General features: G+C 45.6%; 1 protein-coding gene across 1 annotated transcript in view; it reads right to left on the bottom strand.

The window, feature by feature from the left end:
• Positions 1-26,474, bottom strand: part of LOC137435772 (alanine aminotransferase 2-like) — a 34,897-nt gene extending 8,423 nt beyond the window's left edge. Inside the window, exons 1-3 of the mRNA XM_078784305.1 lie at positions 26,211-26,474; positions 25,906-26,061; positions 16,835-16,947 (exon numbers count right to left, since the gene is read on the bottom strand). Of these exons, the coding sequence (XP_078640431.1) occupies positions 16,835-16,947; positions 25,906-26,061; positions 26,211-26,429 (488 nt within the window). The 5' untranslated portion in view covers positions 26,430-26,474. The remainder of the gene's footprint in view (positions 1-16,834; positions 16,948-25,905; positions 26,062-26,210) is intronic.
• Between the last annotated feature and the right edge of the window lie 1,440 nt (positions 26,475-27,914).

Raw genomic sequence — 27,914 nt, 5'->3', positions numbered from 1 at the left:
CAGCAATGATGAGATCTCCGCGTCTGAAGAATGTTCTTCCATTTTATTTTGAAAATGATTTTGATTATACTGAAAAATTGAATTTGGATCCGGATGTGGACTTGCTCTTCACGGACCCAGTCTAGTAATTCTCTTGTCACTTATGTCTCACGAGCTCAGAGCAGTTCAACCCTTGCTGTCCCAGCCCTGGATTTTGACCCAACTCCGGACCCAAGTGCATTGCAGGGCCCGCCTGCCAGGAAGCCGATTATCCTGGATCCCAACATGTCGCATGCAGACGCAAACGACTACTTAAAGGAAGTTTCTCTCTTTTTCATGGAATGTAAGGCTCTGACTGCTGGTCTTCTAGGCTGCAGGTCTAAGCCACTTGATACTAATGTTGATATGTACTCCCCGGCAGAACGACGGCACATTAACGGTCTTATGAACATGGAGATCGATTGAGCGCCGAAGATTCATAGGGACTGCGCCTGCGAACACTTGGGCGAGCTCTCGCTAGAGGAGGGTCCCGGCTGCACCTCCGTGGCCAAAGGGTGGGCCGGGAGACCTTCTCGAGTGTGGACCCCTGTGGGACCAGTCGTCTTCGTTGTGGATCCGACGCACCATTGGATAAACATGTTTCTATGGCCAACACACACACACACACACACACACACACACACACACACACACACACACACACACACACACACACACACACACACATACACACACACACACACACACACACACACACACACACACACACACACACACACGAATCGTCCTGCTGGGTGCTATGCGAAGTGCTTTGGGTACGGGGCATGTCCACTGGGCCGCATTCGCGTGGTATTTTCATTGACTGTCTCCCTACCTTGATTTAATAAAGGCCCTTTTTTTGGCTCGTAGATAGCGTTGTATCTTTGATCCAAGAGGACGGTATGTGGGGGTTCAGACCCCCCCCCCCCTCCTCCCCCCTTGTGTTCTATTATCGTTTGACCTATTACCAAGTATAAACAAGAAAATGTTCTGTTTTTGATTGATTTCTGGATACTCATAATACTTTCATGTTCTTTCGAAACCTGTTATCCCAGTATTAGGCTAAAGATGTTGCTCAATTACCAAAAATAACTAATTTGTATGTGTTGCTTTGTAAACCTTATCCATTATATTTCCTGTTAAAGAATTAAGTTACTGTGATGGCATGTTCTCTTACTGTCGAAATGTTCTTTGGAAACTTGTTATAAAAAGTTATATGCTTTGTAAATCCAGACACTGATGATATAATCCCTCTGTGAAGACCAACCTATCTTTCCCAGTCCCCCTTAAGGGACTGCGTTATATCACTTTTCATGTTTGACATTTTAACGACTTGCTGAACATTCCCTCCATTAACTGGTTTCTAGAGAATCGTCAACATGGTTGACCCATGAGTGACACCAAAGACCACTCCGTCCTTCTCTTTGTCTTGAGCTAAAAACCACACCCCAATATTCCTTTTATAAAGTGAAACTCGACCGAATTATTTTAGAGCATCATGTTGGAATCCTGGTCCTTGTGGGCCTCAGTTTAAGCATTTTGCTTTCCACAAGCTTGTGTGTTTGATGAATCAAATAAATATCTCAGTTGTTCCTTCTCTCAATCATGAGTCTTGAGTCCTAAGTCACGGATCCATCATATATATATATCGTTACGGATCTCAACGTCAGCCCCTCTTCCCCTTATCAAGGGGGGATTAATCCCCTTGTCTGTGACTGACCGACGTGGTCCTCGAAGTTACAACGTCCTTACCGGACCGACGGTAGGTAGGGTCCGTAGGCCTAGGGGTTCGCTACTTACCTAATTACTGCCGCCAGCCGGGAACGAGGGAATAACTTCTGCCCGAGCCGCAGCGTTAATGGATTACGCCGAGCGAAGCGAGCTGCGGCGCGAGCCGTTTATCAAGGGTCTAAACCCGATTCATATGCGTTGGCCGAAATCGCACCACAGGTACTCAATGGGGAAATCTCTAAAACGACCGAATGAGAATGAAGAAGACGAAGGTAGGAAGAACAACTATTTATTATGGCTATACAAAACTAATCAAAGAAGGGAACGAAAGTAATTTACAGGGACAATGGAAAAGCAGATACACAGTGCAGTGGTTAACTTAAACAAGCTTACTTATACCCCAGGACAATACAGACAGAACAAACTCACGCACACAAATGGGGAATGAAGGCAGGAACGAATGGCTGGAAGGAGGAAGGTTCAGCTGGACGCTGGCTGGAGCTTGATCCCGCACGGGACGTCGGGGCTGGAAGTGGACGGCCACCGATTCCACCACAAACTGGTCCCCGCATAGCAGCGCGTCGAAGCTGCGCGTCGAAGCTGCGCGCGCGCAGGGGCTGGACAGCGTCGTCTCTCTCTCGGCGGAACCGCAAGCCTGACTTGGTTCAGCGCAACTCAACTCCTCCTCAACTGAACTCTTACGCATCTCTCTGGTTGGGGGCTGATGCAATGGGTTTTATAACCCCACCCTCTTGAGCCCTACCCACTCATCCTTGGTTGGTCGGCAAGGGCTTTCCTGGCTCCACCTTCTGATGACGGTGGGCGGGCAACGCCCATGTTCGTTGGCTTGACCGCGTGCGTAATGGAGTCAAATGCAGTTGGTAATGCGGTTGGCAATGGAGGTTCTTTGGCAATTGAAAGGGGATTCCACCTTATTTCATTTGGTGCAATGCAGAGTCAACTAATGGAAAACAGAGCCTTAAACTGGAACACATAATAATGATATAACTATTGAGGGATCCTATGGTTCTCTACGTGTGTGCGATGGACTAACTAAAAGGACGACCTTTGACCTTTACACAAATGGAGCTATTTACAGGAATCATTACATTATTTACAGAGGGTGATATTTACAACAATTACACCAAGTGCAAGGTTTCCCAAATCCGTTACAATATATATGTTTTTTTATTGTTTCGTATTACTTTATATAATTTGGTGTGCTCCTGTTTGTCACACTTTATTGTAAAGGAGTCCTGCTGTCCTACCATTGGAGCTGCTTAATTTAGCTCCAAATCCCACTTCTTTTTCTATCGTGGAAAGGCTTTTAAAACAGGCATCTTTATGATTCAATGAACACAAATTATCGTTACCATTTGCACCCCTCAGCCCAAATTGGGCGAAGGGGTATTGTCGTCACGGGCGTCCGTCAACTTTTGGTTTCCGTCAATTTCAAGGAGAACGGCTTGTCCAATTAAATCCATTTTTGCAGTGTGTGCTGGGGTTGAGTAGAGGAAGGTTCCATTCGAAAATGGGCTCGCTGCGATTTTCAATATGGCCGCCACGGTAGCCATCTTGAAATTGGTTTCCGTCAATTTCGAGCAGAACGGCTTGTCCGATTAAATCCATGTTTGCAGTGTTTATTGGAGTTGAGTAGAGGAAGGTGCCTTTCGAAAATAGGCACGCTGCGATTTTCAATATGGCCGCCACGGTAGCCATCTTGAAATTGGTTTCTGTCAATTTCGAGCAGAACGGCTTGTCCGATTAAATCCATTTTTGCAGTGTGTGTTGGGGTTGAGTCGAGGAAGATTCATGGGCACGCTGCGATTTTCAATATGGCTGCTACAGCAGCCATCTTGAAATTGGTTTCCGTCAATTTCAAGCAGAACGGCTTGTCCGATTAAATCCATTTTTGCAGTGTGTGTTGGGGTTGAGTAGAGGATGGTTCCTTTCGAAAATGGGCACACTGCGATTTTCAATATGGCCGCCACAGCAGCCATCTTGAAATTGGTTTCCACCATGGATGGGCTGAGGGGTTACGCCCACTTTGCGGTGCTATTTATTTATACTTGGTGCGAAGGCTCATAGCGGAGCTGAAACACACACACACACGGACGGACGGACATACTGATGAGACAAACACTTAACACAACCACTGAGCTTGGGGGAAGTGCCACCATGAATGTCACTTCCCAGGATACTCTGGGTACCAGCGACGTCATAACAATGGCACCACTTTTCTCACCGTACTCAGTGGGGCATTTCCTCAAGCTCAATTTCCTCCTTCCCATGGATGCCAACCAATGGGGATTGTCCGTGCTCTATCCTCTTCAAGCAAGGAAGCAGCACGTACCATTTTTAAAGTCTTTGGTATGACCTGAACCGGTCCAAACCAGATGGGTGTTTTTTAGGAGACACCATTTCCTTACTGGATGGCCATTGGCTCCCGACAGGAGCTCATCCGTCCTTTGCCGGGTGTTGTTTTTAGTCCTGGCAAGGTGTCAGTCACCCTCCCCACAAGCAAAGCCAGTGAGGGGTGTTGGTTTAGTCGCCGAGTGTAGTAGGTAGCACTGGGTTACATGTTACCAGTGGCAGTCCCAAAAGACTGACCTTGGCAGGCAAGGCATCAATTACATCATCGTATGCTGGCCGGTCGGATGGGACAGTAAGCCACTGAACATTTCAAAATGAGAAGGCTTGTGTTTGCAGGTGCCATGACCAAATTCTAAACACTTTTTCCCAAATTTCAGCTGGGAAAGCAATGGCAAAAACGACGAGAACGGCACTCGGTAGAGAGCATACCTCCACCAGGCTGAACAGTTTATGTTTTGTATCGCACTGATAGGCCGGATGTGGATTCAGGCCTGAACCAAAATATAATTGATTTTTATTTGATTAAAATTTTTTAAAATATGATTATGCTGCCGTATAATCGGCTTGTTCTTGTCACCGAACCAACTCATCCACCTGGTTTTGTATTAATCAGGACAAAGCTTTTTGAAATATTGTGTGAAATATCGTTTTTGACTCCATCTCTCAATCGTGAAGAATCACTTTTGAAAAATTTCGCAAAAGGATCAGGATTCGGATCTTTATCAAAATCGAATAGATTCATCCTTGTCTCACACCCATCCTGTCCACCAAGTTTCGGCTAAATTCGTCCACAACATTTTGAGATACAACAACAACAACAACAGGCATTTTAAGGCCATTTTCCCTGCAAGAGCGGGGGTTAGGCTTGCGGTCCCCTTGACAATGTTCTCCATTTTGCCCTATTTTCTGCATCTCCCCTTGTTAACCCCCTTGCCCGCATTTCTTCTTCGACCATCCTTAGCCAAGTCTTTCTCGGTCTTCTCCGTCCTCTACTTCCTTCTACATTCATTTCCATCACTCTTTTCAACCAGTCACTTTCATCCTTCCTCAACACATGACCAAACCATCTCAACCTGTTTCTCTTCACAGCATCCACCACAGGCTCTATTCCCATCATCTTTCGCAAATCATCATTTGTCTTCCTCTCTCTCAACGATACTCCACACATCCACCGAACCATTCGCATTTCCACCCTTTCCAGCCTTCGTTGCTGCTCTACGTTCATTACCCATGTCTCACTCCCATAAATCATAACACTTCTCACACATGCAGCATACACCTTTCCCTTCAGCTTCAATGACACTCCCCTCCTCGTCAGCATGCCACTCAGTTCCCGAAACTTCTTCCATGCACATCTCACTCCAGCAACCATTGCCGAGTCTGATCCACCCTCTCCATTCAGCATGTCTCCGAGGTAGCAAAATGTTTTCACACCTTCCAGCTTCACGCCATCTCCAAGATCCAACTCAACATTTCCTCCATCTGCAGCTCCCTCTGCGCACACCTTACATTTGAATGTAGCTGCCACACTGGTTAATGACCCTCTCAGACCACTGCATTTTTGATGAACCCACTCAGCGCACATTCTACATTGAATGGAGTTCACTCCGACACCCTTTCTCCACACAGCACATGGCCACTTCCCAGTTCTTTCCACCTCACCAAATGCTTTACCACTTGCCATCACCTTTGTCTTTCCGATATTCACCTTCAGACCTTTTGTCTCCATACATTCCTTCCAGTTGTTGATCTTTTCCTTCAGTCCATCCATACTTTCTGCAATCAACACCAGATTATCTGCATGCAACAACTCCCACGGTAAACCCTCCTTTACGTTCTGAGCCAGCACCTCCATCACAGCTACAAATAGTAGTGGACTTAGTACCGCCCCCTGATGCACTCCCACCTTCACCTCAAACTCACCACTGTTCCCGTCCTTCATCCTTACAGCTGTGTGTGCTCTTTTGTACATTGCCATCACTACTCTGATCAACCATTCCTCCACTCCTAACTTCCTCAATGCCCATGTCAATACTTCGCGTGGAACCCTATCGAATGCTTTCTCCAGATCAACAAACCCAAAAAACAACTTCTTCCTCTTCTCCATGTACTTCTCCTGCAACTGCCTCACAATAAAAAGTGCGTCTGTCGTTCCTCTTCCTGGCATAAATCCAAACTGCATTTCGTCGATCTTCACCTTCTTCCTTATCCTCCTCTCCAACACCCTTTCCAATATCCTTTCCAATACCTTCATTCCATGCTCCAATGATTTTATCGCTCGGTACGAGCCACACTCCAGAGGGTCACCTTTCCCCTTGTATAGAGGAACGAGGGTACTCAGTTCCCAATCCACTGGAATGCGGCCTTCTTTCACCACCAGATTACAGATCTCTGTCATTCTCTTCACACCCCCAACTTCCTGCTGCCTTCAACATATCTCCGACAAGACCCGTCGGCCCTCTCGCTTTTCTACTCTTCATTGCTTTTATCGCTTCCTCAACTTCCTTCTCAGTTATCTTCTCTGCCGGTCCTAAAACTGGGTTACTCTCTAAGTTGCCATCCCATTCATTCTCTGTATTCAACAGCATTTCCATATATCTTTTTCATCTTCCATTAATTCCATCTGGGTCCACAACGATTTGTCCCACTTCATCCTTCAAGCAACTCACCCCCATCACATCACATCTCTGTTTCGCTATCTGCTTTGCAATCCTGAATACCGCTCTCTGACCCTCTTCCGAATCCAAGCGTTCTCCGAACATTTTCCTACATGCCTCCTGCGCCTTTGCTACCTCTTTCTTTGCAGCCTTCTTGGCTGCCTTATAACTTTCATGCTCTGCTTTTTTTGCTCCCGTACCCTTCATCTTCTGCCACTCCTTGAACTTCTTCCTCTTCTCGTCAATCCTCTTTCCATCTTCATCATCCCACCACCATGTTTCCGAGTGCTTCGGTGGTCCTTTTGTCCATCCACATACCTCACCCCATTCATTCTCTGTATTCAACAGCATTTCCATATATCTTTTCCATCTTCCATTAATTCCATCTGGGTCCACAACGATTTGTCCCACTTCATCCTTCAAGCAACTCACCCCCATCACATCACATCTCTGTTTCGCTATCTGCTTTGCAATCCTGAATACCGCTCTCTGACCCTCTTCCGAATCCAAGCGTTTTCCGAACATTTTCCTACATGCCTCCTGCACCTTTGCTACCTCTTTCTTTGCAGCCTTCTTGGCTGCCTTATAACTTTCATGCTCTGCTTTTTTTGCTCCCGTACCCTTCATCTTCTGCCACTCCTTGAACTTCTTCCTCTTCTCGTCAATCCTCTTTCCATCTTCATCATCCCACCACCATGTTTCCGAGTGCCTCGGTGGTCCTTTTGTCCATCCACATACCTCACCAACGGCTCCCAACAGACTATCTTTCATTGACATTCAACCACTTTCAAGCTCAACCACATCATCCTCTACCCTACTCAGCCTCTCTTTTAATGCCTCCCTTACTGTCACATCTTTCAACCTCCACACCTTCATTCTTGGTTGGTACTTCACCCGCCAAGCTCTCCTTGCACCTTTCACCCTTTTGTCGCAGACAACCAAGTGGTGTTGTGAAACAGCCTCCTCCCCTGGGATCACCTTTGTGTCCCAGAGCTGCCCCCGATCTCGCCGACGCACCATCAGGTAGTCAACGGTTGTCGTCGACCCACCTGACATGTATGTAACAAGCTTATTATCCTCTTTCTGGAACTGAGTATTACAAATCAATTACTCAGCTCCATCAGCAAACTCCAAAATCCTTTCACCTTCTCCATTTCTGACACCATATCCGTAACCCCCATGAACTCCCTCAAAACCGTCCATACTCCTTCACACATGTCCATTTAGGTCTCCTCCTACCACAACAACTTCCTCATCTTTCACATTTTCCATCAGCTTCTCCATCGCACACCAGAACTTGTCCTTCTCTTCATCGCTCCGACCAACCTCTGGAGCATATCCCGAGATGACGTTCACCAAGAGCTTTCCAATCATCATTTTCACCATCATCAACCTATCACTCACTCTAGTCACACTCACCACACTGTCTACAAACTCCTCAGAAAACAGGACACCAACACCATTCACACCTTCTGGGCACCCTTGCCACACAAACTTGTATTTCTGTCCCTGCCTACCCTTCACCATTCTCACACCACTTCCCTTCCATCTCGTCTCTTGCACACAACATATGTCCACTCTTCTTCTGATCAATACTTCCACCACTTCTCCTGATCTCCCTGTCATTGTCCCTACATTCCATGTCCCAAACCTCAGAAACCGATCTTCACTTCGGGCCTTACCCTGCTCATATATAGTTGTAATTGTCATGGTTCTCTTTTTGAGGCAATGCTTTTATGGCCGGATGCCCTTCCTGACGCCAACCCTCTTAGTCGCCTCTTACGACACGCAGGGATACGGTGTACCTATTCTAAACCAGGGTACACACCGGGACATACACCGGGCATTACCCCTTAGTCAAAGCAAAAGTGGCTGCTTTGTCTTGTCTGCCAATGCAGCAGCCGGAACATGAGACTTCATGAGACAGGTACTTCCTTATTAATAGTCAAACTGTCATTTAAGCATCGAATCGGCCATGAGGCAGTTAAAAGTAAAAAGGACCACAGTCGTCTTGCATCAACAGCGAGTAAAGGGAAAACAGTGTGAGAATGTCACGGCCTGCTTTCGCCATGACAGCTACAACATAAATCTTCACAGTACAGTCATCTTACTATAATTCACCAAATGTCCGTCCGTCTGTCCGTTCCTTTTGTCCGTGTGTCCCTCCGTTCGAAGGTACCGCAAAAACGGCTGAACCGATCGCAACGATATTTTGGGTGGGTAATCCTGGGATCCCCTTGAGTAAAATAGGCTATATTGTTTTTCCAATTTCAGCTTTGGCCTCCAGCATTTTCAGGTTTGGACTCCCGCATGACGTTATTTTCCCGGGTGCCGCACGAACGGCTGCACCGATCGGACTCGGTGACCTCGGAGAAAGACCTTTTATTTGGACATGGGTTGAATCCCTGCTTAAGAGAATGCCAACCCCCTCCCCGCCATCACGGTCGTCTCTCCAACTCACAATCCCACGAGATATGTGGAAAGGACGACCCAAAACCAATTATCTTCTTTTTGATTCGTATATGAACATCATTAAAAGTAAATAATGACCTCGGCCAAAGTTCAAAATTGTGGTGAAATGAAACGATTCACCAAGAACTCCAAAGCGTGAGCTTTTATTCACTTGAATGCAACTGATCTACAAAGAGAACACAAAAGCTATTAAGCTAGCATCTCTGAGCACTTTCATTACTATTACGCCATTACAGAGATATTAGCAAATGTAGAACAGGTCTTGCAACAATCTTACCAACTCGAAGACACAAGAGAGTGGAATGACCCGTCCTTACTCACAGGTGGTATATAAAATCCTCCCCACACGGTCGGCATCGGAATAGCATCATAAGTAATGTGAAGGAGACGGAGGGCTTCGCTCGGATGGAACCATTAACTTCACGACATTCTCCCCCGTTAAAGTTTCAGCTGGCACGCGGACTATCGATATAAGGTATAAGTTGAAGATAGTAGATTAATTAAGCAACCCAGCACTCCGTCACAAATCCAAGCGTTGGGGTCGACCGCACGCTCAGCCCGCACGAGTCCGGTAGGTAGGCGATCCGGTCGCATTCCCGTCCCGGCCAGCACGAGTCTGATCTGTGGGCGATCCAGGCGCACTTCCCGGGGACGGAGGACACGGTGAGCCTGGGGAATCCCGTTCAGCAGTTCCCAGCGGTGTAACGTCACACGGACCCCAAACCGCGCAAGGATTTCACAGATTCCGGAACGGAATCCCCCATTTTGGCAGGCGAATCCTCCGAGTTCAAGTTACGACGGGTGTCCTAGTCTCCACACGGGGCTAAATGCTGGACCGACATGGTCGAAAGACGACCATCGCGCAGCCGGACGGTTGCATACTGCAGATTAACCTGCATGATCTGCACCAAATCCACTGCTAGTTCATACTTGCTTTGTCGCACCGTTCGCTTCAGATACGCGGGCCCGAGTTCGACGAGCCAACCGGGCATCGATTGACCGTTGGCGCCACGACGTTCAAAACGAAACATTCTTTCGTGGGGAGTTTGATTGGTGGCCGTGAATAATAAAGTCCAAATCGCATGTAATGCTTCTGGCATGGCTTGAGGCCATTGGTGCAGCCCCATTGAGTGCGTACGTAAGTGCAGTGCCACGGCCTTCCAGATGACTTGATTAAATCTTTCCACCTGGCCATTCACCTCGGGCGATACGGAGTAGTGCGGCTGGTGGCGATTCCAAGGCCTACTGGGAAGGTCCAGACCTCGTGACATGAACGCAGCCCCGCGGTCTGAATGCACAAACCCCGGATACCCGAACAGGACGAACAGCTGACGCAGGCATCGTATAACCGTGGCTGACGTTATGTCTGAGCACGGAAAGGCAAATGGATAGCGACTGAACTCATCAATTACCGTCAACAGATAACGAGGCGCACCTTGTGTGGGTAAAGGTCCTTTAAAATCGAGGCTTAATCGTTGCCATGGTTTCGTCGCCTGAATGAGCGCCCGCTCCAGCGGCTTATAGAATCGCGGTTTCAACTCTGCACACACGGAGCAGGTGCGGCATAGACGTCGGATATCCTCGATCGAAAATGGCAAATTGCGAGAGCGCACAAAATGAGTGAATCGAGTTACCCCGGGGTGACACAATGAGTCATGGATGCGCTTTAGATCCTTTGACGTCATGCCAGCACAAACTGACGGGCGAGAGAGCGTGTCAGCAACCACATTTTTGCTCCCGGGGCGATAGATTATGTCATAGCAGTAGTCGGCGAGTTCGACCCGCCATCGTGAGATTTTGTCGTTTTTAATACGCTGAGGATGTTCGTGGCCGTACATAAATGCCACCGACTGTTGGTCAGTCAGGAGATCGAACTTTCTGCCCAGCAGCAAGTGGCGCCACCTCCTGACGGACTCGACCACCGCCACCGCCTCCTTTTCCACTGCCGAATGTTTGCATTCTGCCGAGGTCAATGTTCTGGATAAGAATGCCACAGGTCTATCATTTTGCGTTAGTGTCGCAGCAATCGCACAATCCGAAGCGTCTGTCTCGACGAGGAACGGGAGGTTATCATCAATGGAGGTCACACAGGCCCGCGCTATGTTTTCCTTCAGAAGTTGAAAAGTGTCTAGCGCGTCCTGCGTCAGAGGGAAGGTTTTACAGTCCACCAGAGGTCTTATTTTCTCTGAGTAGCCTTGGATCCATCTCGAGTGATATAAAGGTCGGAGGCGCTCGGCGTCAGGTTTTATCTCCCCACCGGTCACAGTGTGCCCCAATAAATCGATAGTTTTTGCACCATAGTGGCATTTTCCCTGGTTGAAGGTTAAATTCTAACGTTGCGCAACCTCCAAGAATCGTTTCAAGTTAGCGTCGTGTCCCTCCTGGGTATGCCCACAAACTGTCACGTTATCCACGGAAACGAAAATGTCTCGCAAATTCCCTTTAACCAAGATGTCGTCCATAGCGCGTTGGAAACACGTTCCCCATTTGTGACTCCAAAAGGGATTCGCCGAAATTGATACAGCCGTCGACCCGATTGGAATCCGGAGTAGGGTCCATCCGATTCCCTGATTGGTATCTGATGATACGCTGATTTGAGGTCCAAAGTACTGAAGACCCTAAACTTGGCAACCTCCTGGACCAGGTCATCTATTTTCGGCAAAGGAAACGCGTCAAATTGAGTAAACCGATTTATTGTTTGACTGGAATCGACGACCAGGCATTTCCTGTGTTTGTCAGAGTGTACGACTAGAACCTGCGCTCTCCACGGCGATCTACTCGGCTCTATAATTCCCTCTCGGAGCATACGCTCGGTCTCCTCTGCGATATATGTGGCGTCGGCACGAGTATACCGTCGAGATTTCACGGTTACAGGTCGGCAATCGGCCGTCAGGCTGGGAAACAGAGCAGGGGAATCTATCGCCATCTCGGCTAGGCCGCAAACCAAAAGAGTGTTCTTCCCGTCTCCCACACGCATCTCCAACCGGCCGTGTCTGCTCAAGAAGTCATGTCCCAACAGTACGTCGGCACACAATTCCGGCATCACTGCGAGTTTCACATCCACATACAATTTATCATTGATCATGAGTTTAAGGGAGCAAACGCCTTTGGTGCGTACACTATGTCCCGACGAAGCCAAGTAAATTCGACGGGTATCCGATCCCATTGACCAGCCTTGACGTCGTACCAATACGTGGCTAATGAAACTAGAAGAACTTCCTGTATCAATAAGCACGTCCGCAGCGATCCCTTCCACGAGCACAGGTAGCACGGCGCTGCGCACGCCACCACGCCCCGTCTGTGAGGTGTGTGTACCTGTGAGAGTCGAGCGCCGGGTAGATTTAGCCGCCCGACACATTTTAGCAAAGTGACTTTTTTTTCCAAAATTATGACATTCACAACTTTTGGTGGGACACGCTGAAGGAGGGTGTCTCTTACTGCCACAAAAATAACATTTGGCATTCTCGGCCACAGAGTTCGCGGCGGCGGCGTTTGGATTCCCGTCGTCTCCAGTGATCGGCGCCTCCGGAGCGGCGTCTGGAGATTCCGCGAGTGCCCATTCGAGCGATGCAGTCGACGTCGGCCGTGCCTCCGCAGCGGCCCCCGCTGTGAGATAAGATCCACCGTATGCCTCCGTGCGGGACGCTGCCAGCTGTATACGTGTGTATACGCGTGTAGTAGTACACGTGCTTTGTCGCACGCTTCCTGAAAAGTCAATGTGGCTTCTTCCAGCAGCCGTAGTCTGATGGCCGGTGAAGCGACTCCAGCGACAAACGCGACTCGCATCAAGTCATCGGTCGACTCCGCAACGGTTCGTTGTTCCATCAAACAACCTTTCCCCAAGCGTATCAGCTCCTGGATATAGTGCTCCTGGCTCTCCAACATTTCCTGGTGCCAAGTAGCCAACATGTGTCGACCGTACAATGCACTTCGTTGCCGGACATATATGCCGTGCAATATCGTCACTGCCGCATCGTAAGTGGTACAGTGGGATGTGTACCCGTAGACCAGGAGGCTGACATGACAGGTCAGAATCGATAGCCGCTGCAGTTCGGTGAGATCCGGAACCACCGCGATGTAGTGCTGAAGAGCGCTGTACCAATACTCCCATTGGTCTGCGACGTTCGTAGCCTGAGGGTTGCCCGAGAATACCTCCAGGCAAAGCAGCTTCTCCATGGCTCCAAGCGTAGGATTCGAAGTGAATAAAAATGTGGTGAAATGAAACGATTCACCAAGAACTCCAAAGCGTGAGCTTTTATTTACTTGAATGCAACTGATCTACAAAGAGAACACAAAAGCTATTAAGCAAGCATCTCTGAGCACTTTCATTACTATTACGCCATTACAGAGATATTAGCAGATGCAGAACAGGTCTTGCAACAATCTTACCAACTCAAAGATACAAGAGAGCGGAATGACCCGTCCTTACTCACGGGTGGTATATAAAATCCTCCCCACGCGGTCGGCGTCGGAATAGCATCAAAAGTAATGTGAAGGAGATGGAGGGCTTCGCTCGAATGGAAACATTAACTTCATGACACAAATAACGTGGGTTTAATCTCTACATGAGAGAATTCCACATAGCTATTTGGGCGGTGTATAAGCTAACAGATCGCTGTCTCCATCGATCTTGCCAAGGTCGCAACACCGATCGGCTCAAAATCCTTTTAACTGTTGGCTTGGTAGTTTTTACAATGAAGGAAACATTAACAATGTTGTTAAAAGTTTATTTTGTGATCACTTTGTGATTGGAGTTATGTTGTTTGGAATGAAAAAAGAGATATCGAGTTCAAGTCAATGACGACATGCCGTGATGGTTTCTACTTTCTAAACGTGAACTTCGCGGATTGCCATATGCAGATTCGCCACGGTCCCATGATCGATGTTTCTATTGTACGTGAACGTACCCGTTTGTTTGCGAACAGGTACGTTTTTCATGGAAGTCCTTCACGAACTTGCTGTCCATTTCTGACGTGTGACTGAAGGTGCTACAGGAATGTGGAATTTATTGGTTTCATGCTTTCGTTTTCGCCGAATCTGCATTGCCTGTTTGCTTCTGGCCTCCCTCCGTGCGTAGCACAGGTATCTCACTAGTACATATAATTTGCTCTGGCCACCATCGCACAACCCAAGGTCACATTGCTTGCTGCTCACGTATCACCTCTCACACAAAACGACCTCTATTCAGAGGTTCACCAAGAGTGGAAAAACACATACTCGTTCGTAAAGGAGGGTTTTTATCACTGTACAGTAGATTCCAAACCCCATTGGACTGCATAAATAACTTTAACGGTTTGAAGAGCTTAAAATAATTTATAGCGATTATCTACATTACTTGTTCTGATTACACAAAACTCCTCTTAATAAGGATGTACCCCACACGTTGCAATCACACAAGATTCCTCTCAGTAAGGATGTACCCCACATGTTGCAATCACACAAGACTCCTCTTAGTAAGGATGAACCCCACACGATGCAATCAGTTTTTAGATGTACCAGTTTTTCTGTTCCCTTTCCCCTGTCTTTGTCTCTGTCTCATTTGTATAACTTTTCTTATGCCACCACGTATAAATGTGATGTCATATTCCACATGAAAACATGCATCATGTTCGGTTATCAAAATACAACTTGTCAATGTTCAGCCAGGAACACAGAAATGAGCACTTGATCTCACAGGTCTAAAAAAAGGGATAGCATTTTCGGTTTTAGGGTCAATTTATCAAAACAGCTCTAACGAGAACGGCACTCGGTAGAGAGCAAACCTCCGCCAGCCTGAACAAGTTATGTTTTGTATCCACTGATAGGCCAGATCTGGATCCGGACCTGAACCAAAATCTAATGAGCTTGTTCTTGTCACCGATCAAACTCATCCACCAAGTTTTGTCCTAAGTCATCCACAACATTTTGAAATATGCTACATATCGTTTTTGCCCTTTCACTCAATGGTGAAGAATCACTTTAAATGTTTTAAAAGTCTCCAATCCAGATCTTCACCAAAATTGAATAAATTCTTTTTTGTCACACACCCAACCTGTCCACCGAGTTTTGTCTGAATAAGTCCATAACTTTTTGAGATATCGTTTCTTGCCCTAATGCTGAATGGTGAAGAATCACTTAAAAATTCTCGGATCCAGATGCCGATCTGGATCTTCACCAAAATCTAATCATTTCCTTCTTGCCACATTGACGGCCTCTCCACGAAATTTCAGCTGAATCTGTCCAATTTTTTTTTAGATATCCTGTTCACAATCAAACATACAGACAAGGGTGAAAACATATAACCTCCATCCATCTTTAATGGCGGAGGTAATAACAAACCTTCATTTTGATTGTTTGAATAAATCAGAGCAACAAGCGTTACGCCTTGGTCCCCCGTCGGGGAAGTGATGTGAGTTGACAAAGTGGAAGACGCAGAAAACATTCTATGATATGATATTTAGCTCACAAGGTTCAGATATACATGGAGGCGGCCATCTTGGATTTTGACGTGGCGGCCCAATTTTCAATAGCGTTCTTCCTTATGCCGAGATACACCCACACACCAGATTAGAAGTTGGTACTTCGCTTATTTTTCAAGATATTCATCTCACAAAGTTCAGACATACATGGTGGCGGCCATCTTGGATTTTGACGTGGCGACCCAATTTTCAATAGCGTTCTTGCTTCTGCCTAGATACAGCCACACACCAGATTAGAAGTTGGTACTTCGCTTATTTTTCAAGATATTTCGCTCACAAGGTTCAGACATATATATGGTGGTGGCCATCTTGGATTTTGACGTGGCGACCCAATTTTCAATAGCGTTCTTCCTTATGCCGAGATACACCCACACACCAAATTAGAAGTTGGTACTTCGCTTATTTTTCAAGATATTCATCTCACAAGGTTCAGACATACATGGCGGCGGCCATCTTGGATTTTGACGTGGCGACCCAATTTTCAACAGCGTTCTTCCTTGTGCCTAGATACACCCACACACCAGATTAGAAGTTGGTACTTCGCTTATTTTTCAAGATATTCAGCTCACAAGGTTCAGACATACATGGCATCAGACATACATGGCGGTGGCCATCTTGGATTTTGACGTGGGTTGCACCCACACACCAAATTCGAATGCGGTCCTTCGCTTATGCACGCACGCAGGCCCGCACGCATGCACGGACGGACGGACGGACACACGGACTGAGGGGAAAACCATCTAGTCCCCCTTTCGCTCCGCGGTGCGACGGCGGACAACAAACACAGGTGTCATTCCCTTTGAAACACCACATCATGAAAAGTCAACTTCAGGTGGAAAATTAAGAAAGAAATTTAACAAATTAATTTCAGGAAAATGCACTCTTTCAAACTGACCACAAATGTATATCCTTATGTGATCAGCGCAGTCGTCTGAACATAAACCACCCCACCACCATCCGATAACGATAACATGAAAAGTTCACACTTTCCCCCAAACACAATGTAATATTCTCTAATACAGTAAACATGTCTCCAAAACGAAAAAATGGACATGGCTTCACCAAGATGTGGGGGGTTATAAAACAATTCATGCCCAATCAGCTAAAAACAAATGAAACCCAGACCTGAAGTGATGGGTTCCTTCAATTTGCCCAAAACCACTGCCTGGAACCACACAGATTCCAGTTTCTTCCAACAGTCTCATGCAGTAGAACATGTCTGGATCTTGACCACATTTCTGAAAGAGACAGTCATCACTCAGAACAGTGTGTAACGTAATAATCCATAGCAGTGTTTCTAGAGATAAAAACAAAAGAATTGTGACACAATACGTGCAAAGCAGTAAAAGATGAGGAAGCACTGAACAACATTAAGAAGCCACAAAGTGAGGGTGGATTGTCACTCTGAGTCAAGCAAATTGACAGACTTCCACACTTACATTCAAAACTAGCTGGCCTGTGCCGACAAGGAATTTCAGCTTTGACCTAGGAGGCCATTGTCATTGCCAACACATGGTTGTTTGACCATGACCTGATCCTGGCCACATCTTTTCTGCATATCTCACAGGATTGTGAGTTGGACAGGCGACCATGACAGGCCATGAACTGCTCATGAGACTTTGAAGGCTTTAGTCCGTGGGCTGAGTAGGGTTTACATGCACCCCCCCCCCCCCCCAACTTAACTTCCCGGGTATGTCCATGTACCCCCACCCTAGCGGTTAGGAAAAACCATGTTAACAGAAAAAAAACTCATTCCCAAGGTACCTCCCACGCATATTTTGATGTTACCCCCCCCCCCTGTGTCAGTGATTTCCAAAAATATGGGGTAGGCGAAATTCAAATGGCCATAACTTTTTACCTAGTCATCCTATGGTTGCACATGACCGCTCAAAATGTTTGTCCTGGGACACTCTTTACAATGACATGTGTTATATGCAAATGAGGTCACTAATGAGGTCACCAGAGGTCAAACTATGAGGGAATGAGTTTTTTTTCTGTTAACATGGTTTTTCCTAACCCCTACGGTGGGGGGTAGATGGACATACCCGGGAAGTTAAGTTGTGGGGGGGGGGGGGGGTGCATGTAAACCCTACTCAGCCCACGGACAACTTGGAGTGGGGAGGAGATTGAAGCCTTAGGGTTGGGTGGGAGATGGTGAGGACTTTGGGTTTGTCAGGGGTAAGGGAGCGTTGAGGTCTTGAACTCACATTTTACATTACGTGGAATATCCACGGGCCCCTGCTTGTATAATAATAGTAATATACAACACAACAGGCAATTTAAGGCCATTTTCCCTGCAAGAGCGGGGGTTAGCCCTGCGGTCCCCATGACAATCTTCTCCATTTTGCCCTATTTTCTGCATCTCCCCTTGTTAACCCCCTTGCCCGCATTTCTTCTTCCACCACCTTTAGCCAAGTCTTTCTCGGTCTTCCCCGCCCTCTACTTCCTTCCACATTCATTTCCATCACTCTTCTCAACCAGTCACTTTCATCCTTCCTCAACACATGACCAAACCATCTCAAACTGTTTCTCTTCACAGCATCCATCACAGGCTCTATTCCCATCATCTTTCGCAATTCATCATTTGGCTTCCTCTCTTTCAACGATACTCCACACATCCACCGAACCATTCACATTTCCACCCTTTCCAGCGTTCGTTGCTGCTCTACGTTCATTACCCATGTCTCGCTCCCATAAATCATAACACTTCTCACACATGCAGCATACACCTTTCCCTTCAGCTTCAACGACACTCCCCTCCTCGTCAGCACGCCACTCAGTTCCCGAAACTTCTTCCATGCACATCTCACTCTAGCAACCGTTGCCGAGTCTGATCCACCTTCTCCATTCAGCATGTCTCCTAGGTAACAAAATGTTTTCACACCTTCCAGCTTCACGCCGTCTCCAAGATCCAACTCAACATTTCCTCCATCTGCAGCTTCCTCTGTGCACACCTTACACTTGAATGTAGCTGCCACACTGGTTAATGACTCTCTCAAACCACTACATTTATGATGAACCCACTCAGCGCACATTGTACATTGAATTGAGTTCACTCCGACACCCTTCCTGCACATAGCACATGGCCACTTCCCAGTTCTTTCCACATCACCACATGCTTTACCACTTGCCATCACCTTTGTTTTTCCGATATTCACCTTCAGACCTTTCGTCTCCATACATTCCTTCCACTTGTTCATCTTCTCCTTCAGTCCATCCATACTTTCTGCAATCAACACCAGATCATCTGCATACAACAACTCCCACGGTAAACCATCCTTTACGTTCCGAGCCAGTACCTCCATCACAGCTACAAATAGTAGTGGACTCAGTCCACTTAGCACTCCCTCCTTCACCTCAAACTCACCACTGTTCCTGTCCTTCGTCCTTACAGCTGTGCGCGCTCTTTTGTACATTGCCATCACTACTCTGATCAACCATTCCTCCACTCCTAACTTCCTCAATGCCCATGTCACTACTTCACGTGGAACCCCATCGAATGCTTTCTCCAGATCAACAAACCCAAGAAACAACTTCTTCCTCTTCTCCATGTACTTCTCCTGCAACTGCCTCACAATAAAAAGCTCGTCTGTCGTTCCTCTTCCTGGCATAAATCCAAACTGCATTTCGTCGATCTTCACCTTCTTCCTTATCCTCCTCCCCAACACCCTTTCCAATACCTTCATTCCATGCTCCGATAACTTTATCGCTCTATACGAGCCACAGTCCAGAGGGTCACCTTTCCCCTTGTATAAAGGGACGAGGGTACTCAGTTCCCAATCCACTGGAATGCGGCCTTCTTTCACCACCAGATTGCAGATCTCTGTCATTCTCTTCACACCCCAATTTCCCGCTGCCTTCAACATATCTCCCACAACTCCCGTCGGCCCTCCCACTTTTCTACTCTTCATTGCTTTTATCGCTTCCTCAACTTCCTTCTCGGTTATCTTCTCTGCCGGTCCTAAAACTGGGTTACTCTCTATGTTGCCATACCATTCATTCTCTGCATTCAACAGTATTTCCATATATCTCTTCCATCTTCCTTTAATTCCATCTGGGTCCACAACGATTTGTCCCACTTCATCCTTCAAGCAACTCACCCCCATCACATCACACCTCTCTTTCGCTATCTGCTTTGCAATCCTGAATACCGCTCTCTGACCCTCTTCCAAATCCAAGCGTTCTCCGAACATTTTCCTGCATGCCTCCTGCGCCTTTGCTACCTCTTTCTTTGCAGCCTTCTTGGCTGCCTTATAACTTTCATGCTCTTCCTTTTCTGCCCCCGTACCCTTCGCCTTCTGCCACTCCTTGAACTTCTTCCTCTTCTCGTCAATCTTCTTTCCAACTTCATCATTCCACCACCATGTTTCCGAGTGCCTCGGTGGTCCTTTTGTCCATCCACATACCTCACCAACGGCTCCCAACAGACCATCTTTCATTGACATCCAACCACTTTCAAGCTCAACCACATCATCCTCTGCCATACTCAGCCTCTCTTTTAATGCCTCCCTCACTGTCACCTCTTTCAACCTCCACACCTTTATTCTCGGTTGGTACTTCACCCGCCGAGCTCTCCTCGCACCTTTCATCCTTATGTCGCAGACAACCATAGTAATACAACAACAACAACATGCATTTTAAGTAATATAATGTAATAATATAATGTAATGTATAATAATAGTAATATAATGAAAGGAAAATATAATACAACAACAAAATGGGCGGGATCTCCGGGCGGCAAATTTGATTGGTCGTGAGGACATAAAATGCCATAATATTTTGTCCAGGAACTGCTAAACGGAAGGGTTTTTAAAGTGGCAAAAAGGTGCCTTGTGTTCTATAGTGTCTTATAATATGTATATAATTTAATTACAAATAAAATCGACTTTAAAGGTCATAGAAAAATAAAATTCCAGAAGTTTACCAATTTTGATTCAGTGTCTTATACACCACCTTATATACATTAGTTATTCGTGCCTGTTGTTTGTGTCCTTTACAACATCCTTTAAAATGGTGAGTTTCCTGTTTGGAATAATTTTCAATTTTGTTTGACTGCCAGGCAGCCGCAGACAGAGTAAAATAATTATCTTGCTCCTCTTTGTGCATGTGCAATTGGGACAAATTCAGAGCCAAAGTACGACTAAACTCCATGTTTGTTTTCCGATTCACGTTCCGATTTTGTTCAAAATATAACATTCAATTGAAAGGAAGTTGTTCCTTGACCATAAAGTGATGTTTGTCATGTCATAAAGTGACAATCATAAAGGGATAGACAGACAGACAGAAGTGAACAAACTGCTAAACCCCACTTTTTGCTTCGCATGCACGGGACAAATATGCCTCGTGCTTTGCTGTGGTCGAATTCCAAAAACACATCCGATTGTGATGTACCATACTCTGTTATGCTCCCGAAGCAGTTTCCTGGCAAGGGTTATACAAGGTGGTTTGGCATTGTCTTCCCAGTGGTAGTCAGAGGAAGGAATTTGGAATATGACCAGGGTGCAGGCAATAGCTCGCGTACTCTTCACAAATAATACTATGGGATCTTTAATGTCCACCAACAAATTTCGGCCCAGTTTAACATCCATCTGAAGGACGGCACACACATTGATGAATCACCCTGCCAGTGAAACACCGGAATAACAGTTAATATGGATGGAGGTCCTCAATGCCGAACAGGAAATCAGGGCTGTCTCCCTTGACATATCACGTGCCTTCGATATAGTCTGGCACCCAGCTCTGCTCACCAAACTCCCCTCCTATGGTATCCATGGAAATCTCCATGCATGGCTTGCGGACTTCCTCTCTGGTCGTAGTCAACGTTTGGCCCTGAATGGATTTCTTTCATCTCCCCTTCCTGTTCAGGCTGGAGTTCCCCAAGGCAGTGTTCTGGGCCCTGTGCTTTTCCTGGTCTTCATCAATGATCTCTCCGACTTTCTGGAAAATCCTCTCTATCTCTTTGCTGATGACTCCACTCTCTGCCGCTCCATTCCTCTTCCCTCAGATCGGCAGTCTGCAGCTTCCTCACTCTCTGAAGACCTGGACAAAACCACAGACTGGTCAAACAAGTGGAACATGTCTTTCAATCCTGACAAATCGCACACTCTTACAATGTCTCTCCGAAAAGATCGACTGGACAAACCCTCCCATCTACTTTCTCAACAATCCTCTTCAAGAAGTTCTGTCGCTCAAGCTTTTGGGTCTCACTATCTGCCATGATCTTTCTTGGGAAAACCACATTTCCAAGCTGGCCTCCAAAGCCAGTCGCCGACTGGGCATCCTCCGTCGTGCGAAGTCCTTCCTAGGCACACCTGAGCTCCTCACCACATACAAGGCTTTCATCCGCAGCTCAATGGAATACTGTTCTCCCCTATGGGCCGGTGCTCCTGCCTCACACCTAGCTCGGCTTCACGCTGTTGAAACCAAAGTTTTCAGAATCATTGGAATCTCCCGCGATGAAGCTATCTCCGAGGGCCTTTCACTCACTCACCGCAGGCAGGTAGGTGGTCTTTCTGTCTTCTACCGACTCCTCTCCGGCCTTGCTCCCCCAGCTCTCTGTGCTTTGTCCCCCAAATATTCCTACAGGTCGCACAAGATCTGCCAGCAACCCTCTGATGGTTAAACTGCCGAAATCTCGGCACTCTGCTCACCTTCACTCTTTCATTCCTCTTTTCTCCCGCCTCTGGAACAAACTCCCACACTCCCTTCAATCCCACTCCTCCCTCCACATCTTTAAAACAGCTGTTCACCACCATCTCTTATCTTCCGCCATTCAAAACCTTGATCTTTTCTACCCCTGCTAATTCACCTCAGATCTACTTTTTGGAAATACCAACTTCTTTCCTGGAAGCCCTGGCAGTGTCCATATGTTTTATACCTCTCCCACCCCCCCCCCTCCCTTCCCATGCCCCCCTCCCCCAAAGCCCTCTCCCTCCCACAGATCTCTCGATGTCCCTGCTCTCAAATGTTGCGTTTGTGTCCTTCCCCCTCTCTCCCCATCTTATCTACCGCTCCCCATGTTATATGTTTTATGTGTCGGTTTGTCTTTCTGTGTGATTAATGTTAGCTCTTTCACGAGCCTCGATCTTGTATACAAAAAAATAAATAAATAAATAGCTGGGTCGGAATTCAAACCCAGGCGAGACAGCTTAGAAGCAAGCATATGGACCTCTCGGCTATCATAACAGGCTCCAAAACATTTTGGAACAAGAAAAAGAGCAATCAGAGATTGCAAACCCTCGCCAGGATGTATTTTCAGTGTTTTTTAAGGCTTTTGTGTTAAAACAAATATGGCGGCCGAACCACGTGACCGATGACGTCATCATTTTTTTTTTCTAAACTAATTTATTCCGAGATTATGCTCAAGAAATTTCATCTTGATCGGATGAAGTTTTGTACTTGTCGAATGATAACGTCATTATGGAGGCACCTATGACCAATCAGATTAGAGATGGTCCGCTCGTCCGAAAGCAAGAACACGGAATGAACATGTGATTTAAAATGACGCTGGTTATATTGCTGCATGGGGAACACGTGATTTGAAATGATACTTGTTATATTGCTACATACACGCTTGTTATATTGCTGCATGGAGAACACGTGCTTGCGGGTGAACGAGGAATAAAATAATTATTGTGTAAAATTCATTGAATTCAGTTCTCATTGTGCATTTCATTGTAAATGTGTTAATGTGTGCAGTAAATGTTTGGAAACGTTCCGAGAATGGTGAAAGTGTGGAAATATAAAAGTGAAATACGAGTGCGAAACTACAAGCAAAATATTCTGGATGTCATGAAAGAGTGAAAATGTTATCCGAGTCATTGTTCTTCCACTCAAGACAAGAGTGTGTTTCACAATGTACAATCATAACCCAGTTGTGGAAGTATTGTTACATCAGCCTCTGGCGTCGTGTTGCGATAATCATCGACTTTGTGACCAATTTCCATGAAGAGCGTCATTTGGAAACGCATAGGTTTGTGGTTAACATTAACTTTGTGAAGTTTGTGTTAACTTGAAGGAAGGATTTAAGAAAAAAACGTTAACGATATTCGTATATGCAACCATCCTCAACTTAAGGATGCCCTTCAGGTAAAAGTTAAGGAAATCCTCAAATTTTTCCTTCAGGATGCTTTATGCAACCGGGCCATAAACTCCACCCAACTTTGGTGGCGGAAGTAATAAAATGGTGAATGAGAATCAAATTAATTTTGCACAAGAATCAATTTATTCCTCCTCCATCAGCAAGCACGTGTTCCCCATGCAACATATAACAAGTCTTTTAAAATTGTGCGTTCATTACGTGTTATTGCTTTCGGAGACCTCTTCCTATCTCTAATCCGATTTATTTTGCCTGGCATAGCAATGGCTCCAAAGGATTTCCTTAACAAAAAGGAAATCTTTATCCTTACGGATTGTTTATGCAACAGCACTTAAGGAAATCCTTTGCTAAATCTTTCCTTAAGGTTACGGGAGTTTCACGCAACCGGGCCAAAGTCCTTATTTTATATGCAGTATAAGCAAAGTCATATAATCCAATGCTGTTGACATTGTCTTTCCTCTTGTCAAATAGCGTTAAACAGTCTGACATCCTGCTCTGCTTGATAATCTCTCGTTATCTGTGGTATACAAGGCCACCTTTATACCTGAAATTGATCAGCTAAAGATATTTATTGCTTACAGTTTATCATACCTGAATTTCTGACTTCCTCTACTTGTCCAGGCAACACAGTACAGCCGGAACCCGACATTCGCGGACCCGACGTATTCACGGCTCCGAACATGTGACCTGCTTCTACATTCGTGACCCTGTGCTTTGCGTTCTCACAGTTTTTGCAGGCACAAAAAACATATCTCCCACAGCCGCGCGCATAACGGGTCGAAAACATATTTTCCACCAGTCATGCACAAATCAGATAGGTGTACGCAAGAAAGATATCTTGCGCGAGCATGACCTGAATCGACATTTGAGGCCCTGTGCTTCACTTTTTCGTGGTTTTTCGATGAGCGTATTCGTGTTTTTTTGTGAGATTTTTGATTTTCCCTTATGAATCATGAACCGTTGGGAACCTATCCCCCTTTTCCCTGAAACAATGCCTCAACATTTTTCGGGAACGCATCCCCCATAAATGTCGGTGATCCTGCTGTACTATTAACAGCATTCTCCCTCTTCTATCCCAGTGGAGACTGAAGTGTCCCTATGGCCTTGTCTTGTTCTTCATCCATATGAACTAGCAAAGAGCCTGTCTTCAGGGACCAAAAGAAGAGGGAGCATGACTTAGCTAAAGTACTTTCCGCTGTAAAGTACACAAACAAACAACGTTTTCCCTCTCAGGGATAGTGTGGAATAATTGGTTTGGGATCAAACAGGACAGGTAAAAAATAAGGTAAAACAGGGGCTGGATATATAAGGTTTTCGGAGAGTTAAAATAAACAGATTGATAGAAACACTGGGGATGATTGTAACAGTTAGTTTGTGATCTCGTGATGAATAATGCGGCGTATTAAAAAATATCTCCCAGTGCCATAACAAACCCTCCTGTGAAATTTTAACTGTTCTGCAAATTATACTTCTACATATTTTTCATATTTCTTTGTTTAACATGCTATATATAATTTGCAAAGTGTCTGTGGGTTTGTTTGTTTGTGTGTTTTACAGTGGTGCAAGTCCTGCTTCCTCTTCCTCCCATTCATAAGGATAGGTTATTTGTAAAAATAATAATTTTAATAATAATAAAAAACTGATATTATTAATACTAATAATAATAAAAATCGATGTTTATTGCACAAAAGTCACCGCAGTAGGAGTGGTTAAAGTTGCTCACTTGTAACCTGGCGGATGTGGTTTGATCCCAGACAAAGCAAAGTTCAAAATTTCTTTCCTCTTGGGTGCAAATAAGCAGCCCACACAAATATGGTTCCTTCTATATACATAGATCACCTCTCCGATGCTCTGGAAAACACCTCTTTGGAGATGATTCCACATGGTGTGGTTAAGGTTTATGAAAATGAAATTTCTGAGGCAAGAGCAATGAGCTTTCCTGGAAGAACTTAATTTTCGCAAGATACTAGGGATATACACATTTTCGATGTACATCATAGAGACTATCCTTGTCTACATCATGGAGAGCGAGAGCACATACAGAGCGTGGAACAAAGGTACTTTGTTGTGCATGAACGTGAGTGATAACATCACACACCTTGGCTGCTTCCACAGCACGTGAAGGAAGATCCAAACGAGGGAATGAATACATTGCACCTTGCACAGGGTTGCAGTGAATGCCTGGGACAGTGTTAAACGTCTCCTCGACCAGTTGGGCTTTAAGAGCCAAGTTATTAAGCACTGTCATTTTCTCCTGTGGGCACATTCACACCTCCTTTTAACACAGTGCTAAAATAGGCCTTAACTCATTTCAATTGTAAACACTTGAAGAAATAATACCTTCATATTCAAAATTAATAAAAGTTTTTAATATCCCCAACAAAGACGGGTGTAACGCCTGACCTGATTAAAAAGCTCGTAGGAGGGGTCGCCGCATTGAGGGGGGTTAACTACAATGTCCATAGAGGCCTGTCCAGGTACAGGTGAGCACAACCGCACGGATACCAGCTTCACAAGTTGGGTCTTCACTTCCGGGTCCATGTTTACCAATTCCATGTATCCACCACGGAAACCGCATCTTGGGACACGGATAAGAGCAGTACAAGAACAACTTAATGACATGTACCACACAAAAACACCTTGCAGTTACAAAAGAAGAAGAAGAACCAAGCTCCTGTCTGTCAGGTAAATCAATAAATTACCTGTCTGTCAAAATGTTGCTTTTGTCGGGTTCTTGGCCTGGACTTATTGAAGATATGACTGTCTTAAAAACGAACATTTGTACAATCAGATTTAAAACGCAAATGCATTGCAGCAAAAACAAACTTTCCACAAAATGATGGCTTGATGACGAGCCATCAATTTTCATTGAAAGTATTTTTGTTTCACCAGTGATCATGAGACGACTGGCAAACTACAAGGTAAAAGGAATACACTGTTGATGCATTGTATTTGAGAAAACCTTTGCAATACATGCAACATGTATGCATATCTTATATATCCCAATAAAACGTCGACAAGATAATTGTCTTCATTTATCAATTTCGTATTAATTTATCAATTTCGTTCGTATCAATTCGCTCTTTCACGAGCCTCGATCTTGTATACAAAAAAAACAAAAAAAAAAAAAAATTATGAAATGGGCTTTGCATCACTTTTTCATGTCTTTTATCCAGATGACCTAATGACAAATTTGACAATGTTTCATCGGCTGGAACCTGTGACTGCTGAAGATCCCGAAAGTGACATTGTGACATTAGCTCATTACAGCAGTATGATTATGATTATCAGGTCATCTCATCTCAATACTCGAAGAGATTACCTTAGAAAATGGGTCGTGATGTCAGTCCGTCCGTCCGCCCGCCAACGTTTTGCTATTTTTGCTACTCCTCCCTCATCACCTGGCTGATTGTTCTGAAACTTCACACATCAATACAAGACGGTATCCCGCACAATTGCTCAGGCTTCGATTTTTCGATTTTGGATCATGGGGGCTCCAGGGGAGAAAGGTGGGGGATGGGGGGAGGGGATCCCTACCCATCCTTTTTATCATTTTGTATGCAGCCTGTGGCTGCTGGGTGCATCATTTCCTGGGATCTCGGCTATGGCACTGATGAAGTGCACACTGTTTCCAGTAAGGTGGTACTCATTTTGCCAACCTCGGAAGGATGACAGGTTGAGTCAACTCACTCAGTGTCATTTCACGGCATGACAGGAGCTCAAATTCAAGACTCTAAATCTTAAGCCAGCCACCTTAACCGTTAAGCCAACAGAAGGCTTAGTAGTAGGATTATATATATATAAAAATAACCACCTTTAGAGGCCATTTTTCCCCGCAAAGCGGCCTTAACCGTTAAGCCAACAGAAGGCTTAGTAGTAGGATTAAATGATGCTTTTCGAAAAGAGGAGACCACTGTGTGTCCATATCTGGCCATATAAAAAATTCCTACCCTCGTTCGGTGCTGCTTCGGCAGGACCTTGTGATGGAGTTGCGACTAGTACAAGATAAATTTTTAGCTTCATGGAAATGCTCACGACAGGTCGTTGATGTCTGTATGCTCTGCCAAGAGTATAATAATAGCAAATCTTTATTGTCCCATATTCATG

Source organism: Myxine glutinosa, chromosome 9 (assembly GCF_964187855.1).
Source record: "Myxine glutinosa chromosome 9, kmMyxGlut1.1, whole genome shotgun sequence".
NCBI classification, from domain to species: Eukaryota; Metazoa; Chordata; class Myxini; order Myxiniformes; family Myxinidae; genus Myxine; species Myxine glutinosa.
Note: the sequence above shows the minus strand (reverse complement) of the source record. Positions and strands in the feature narration are given on the sequence as shown.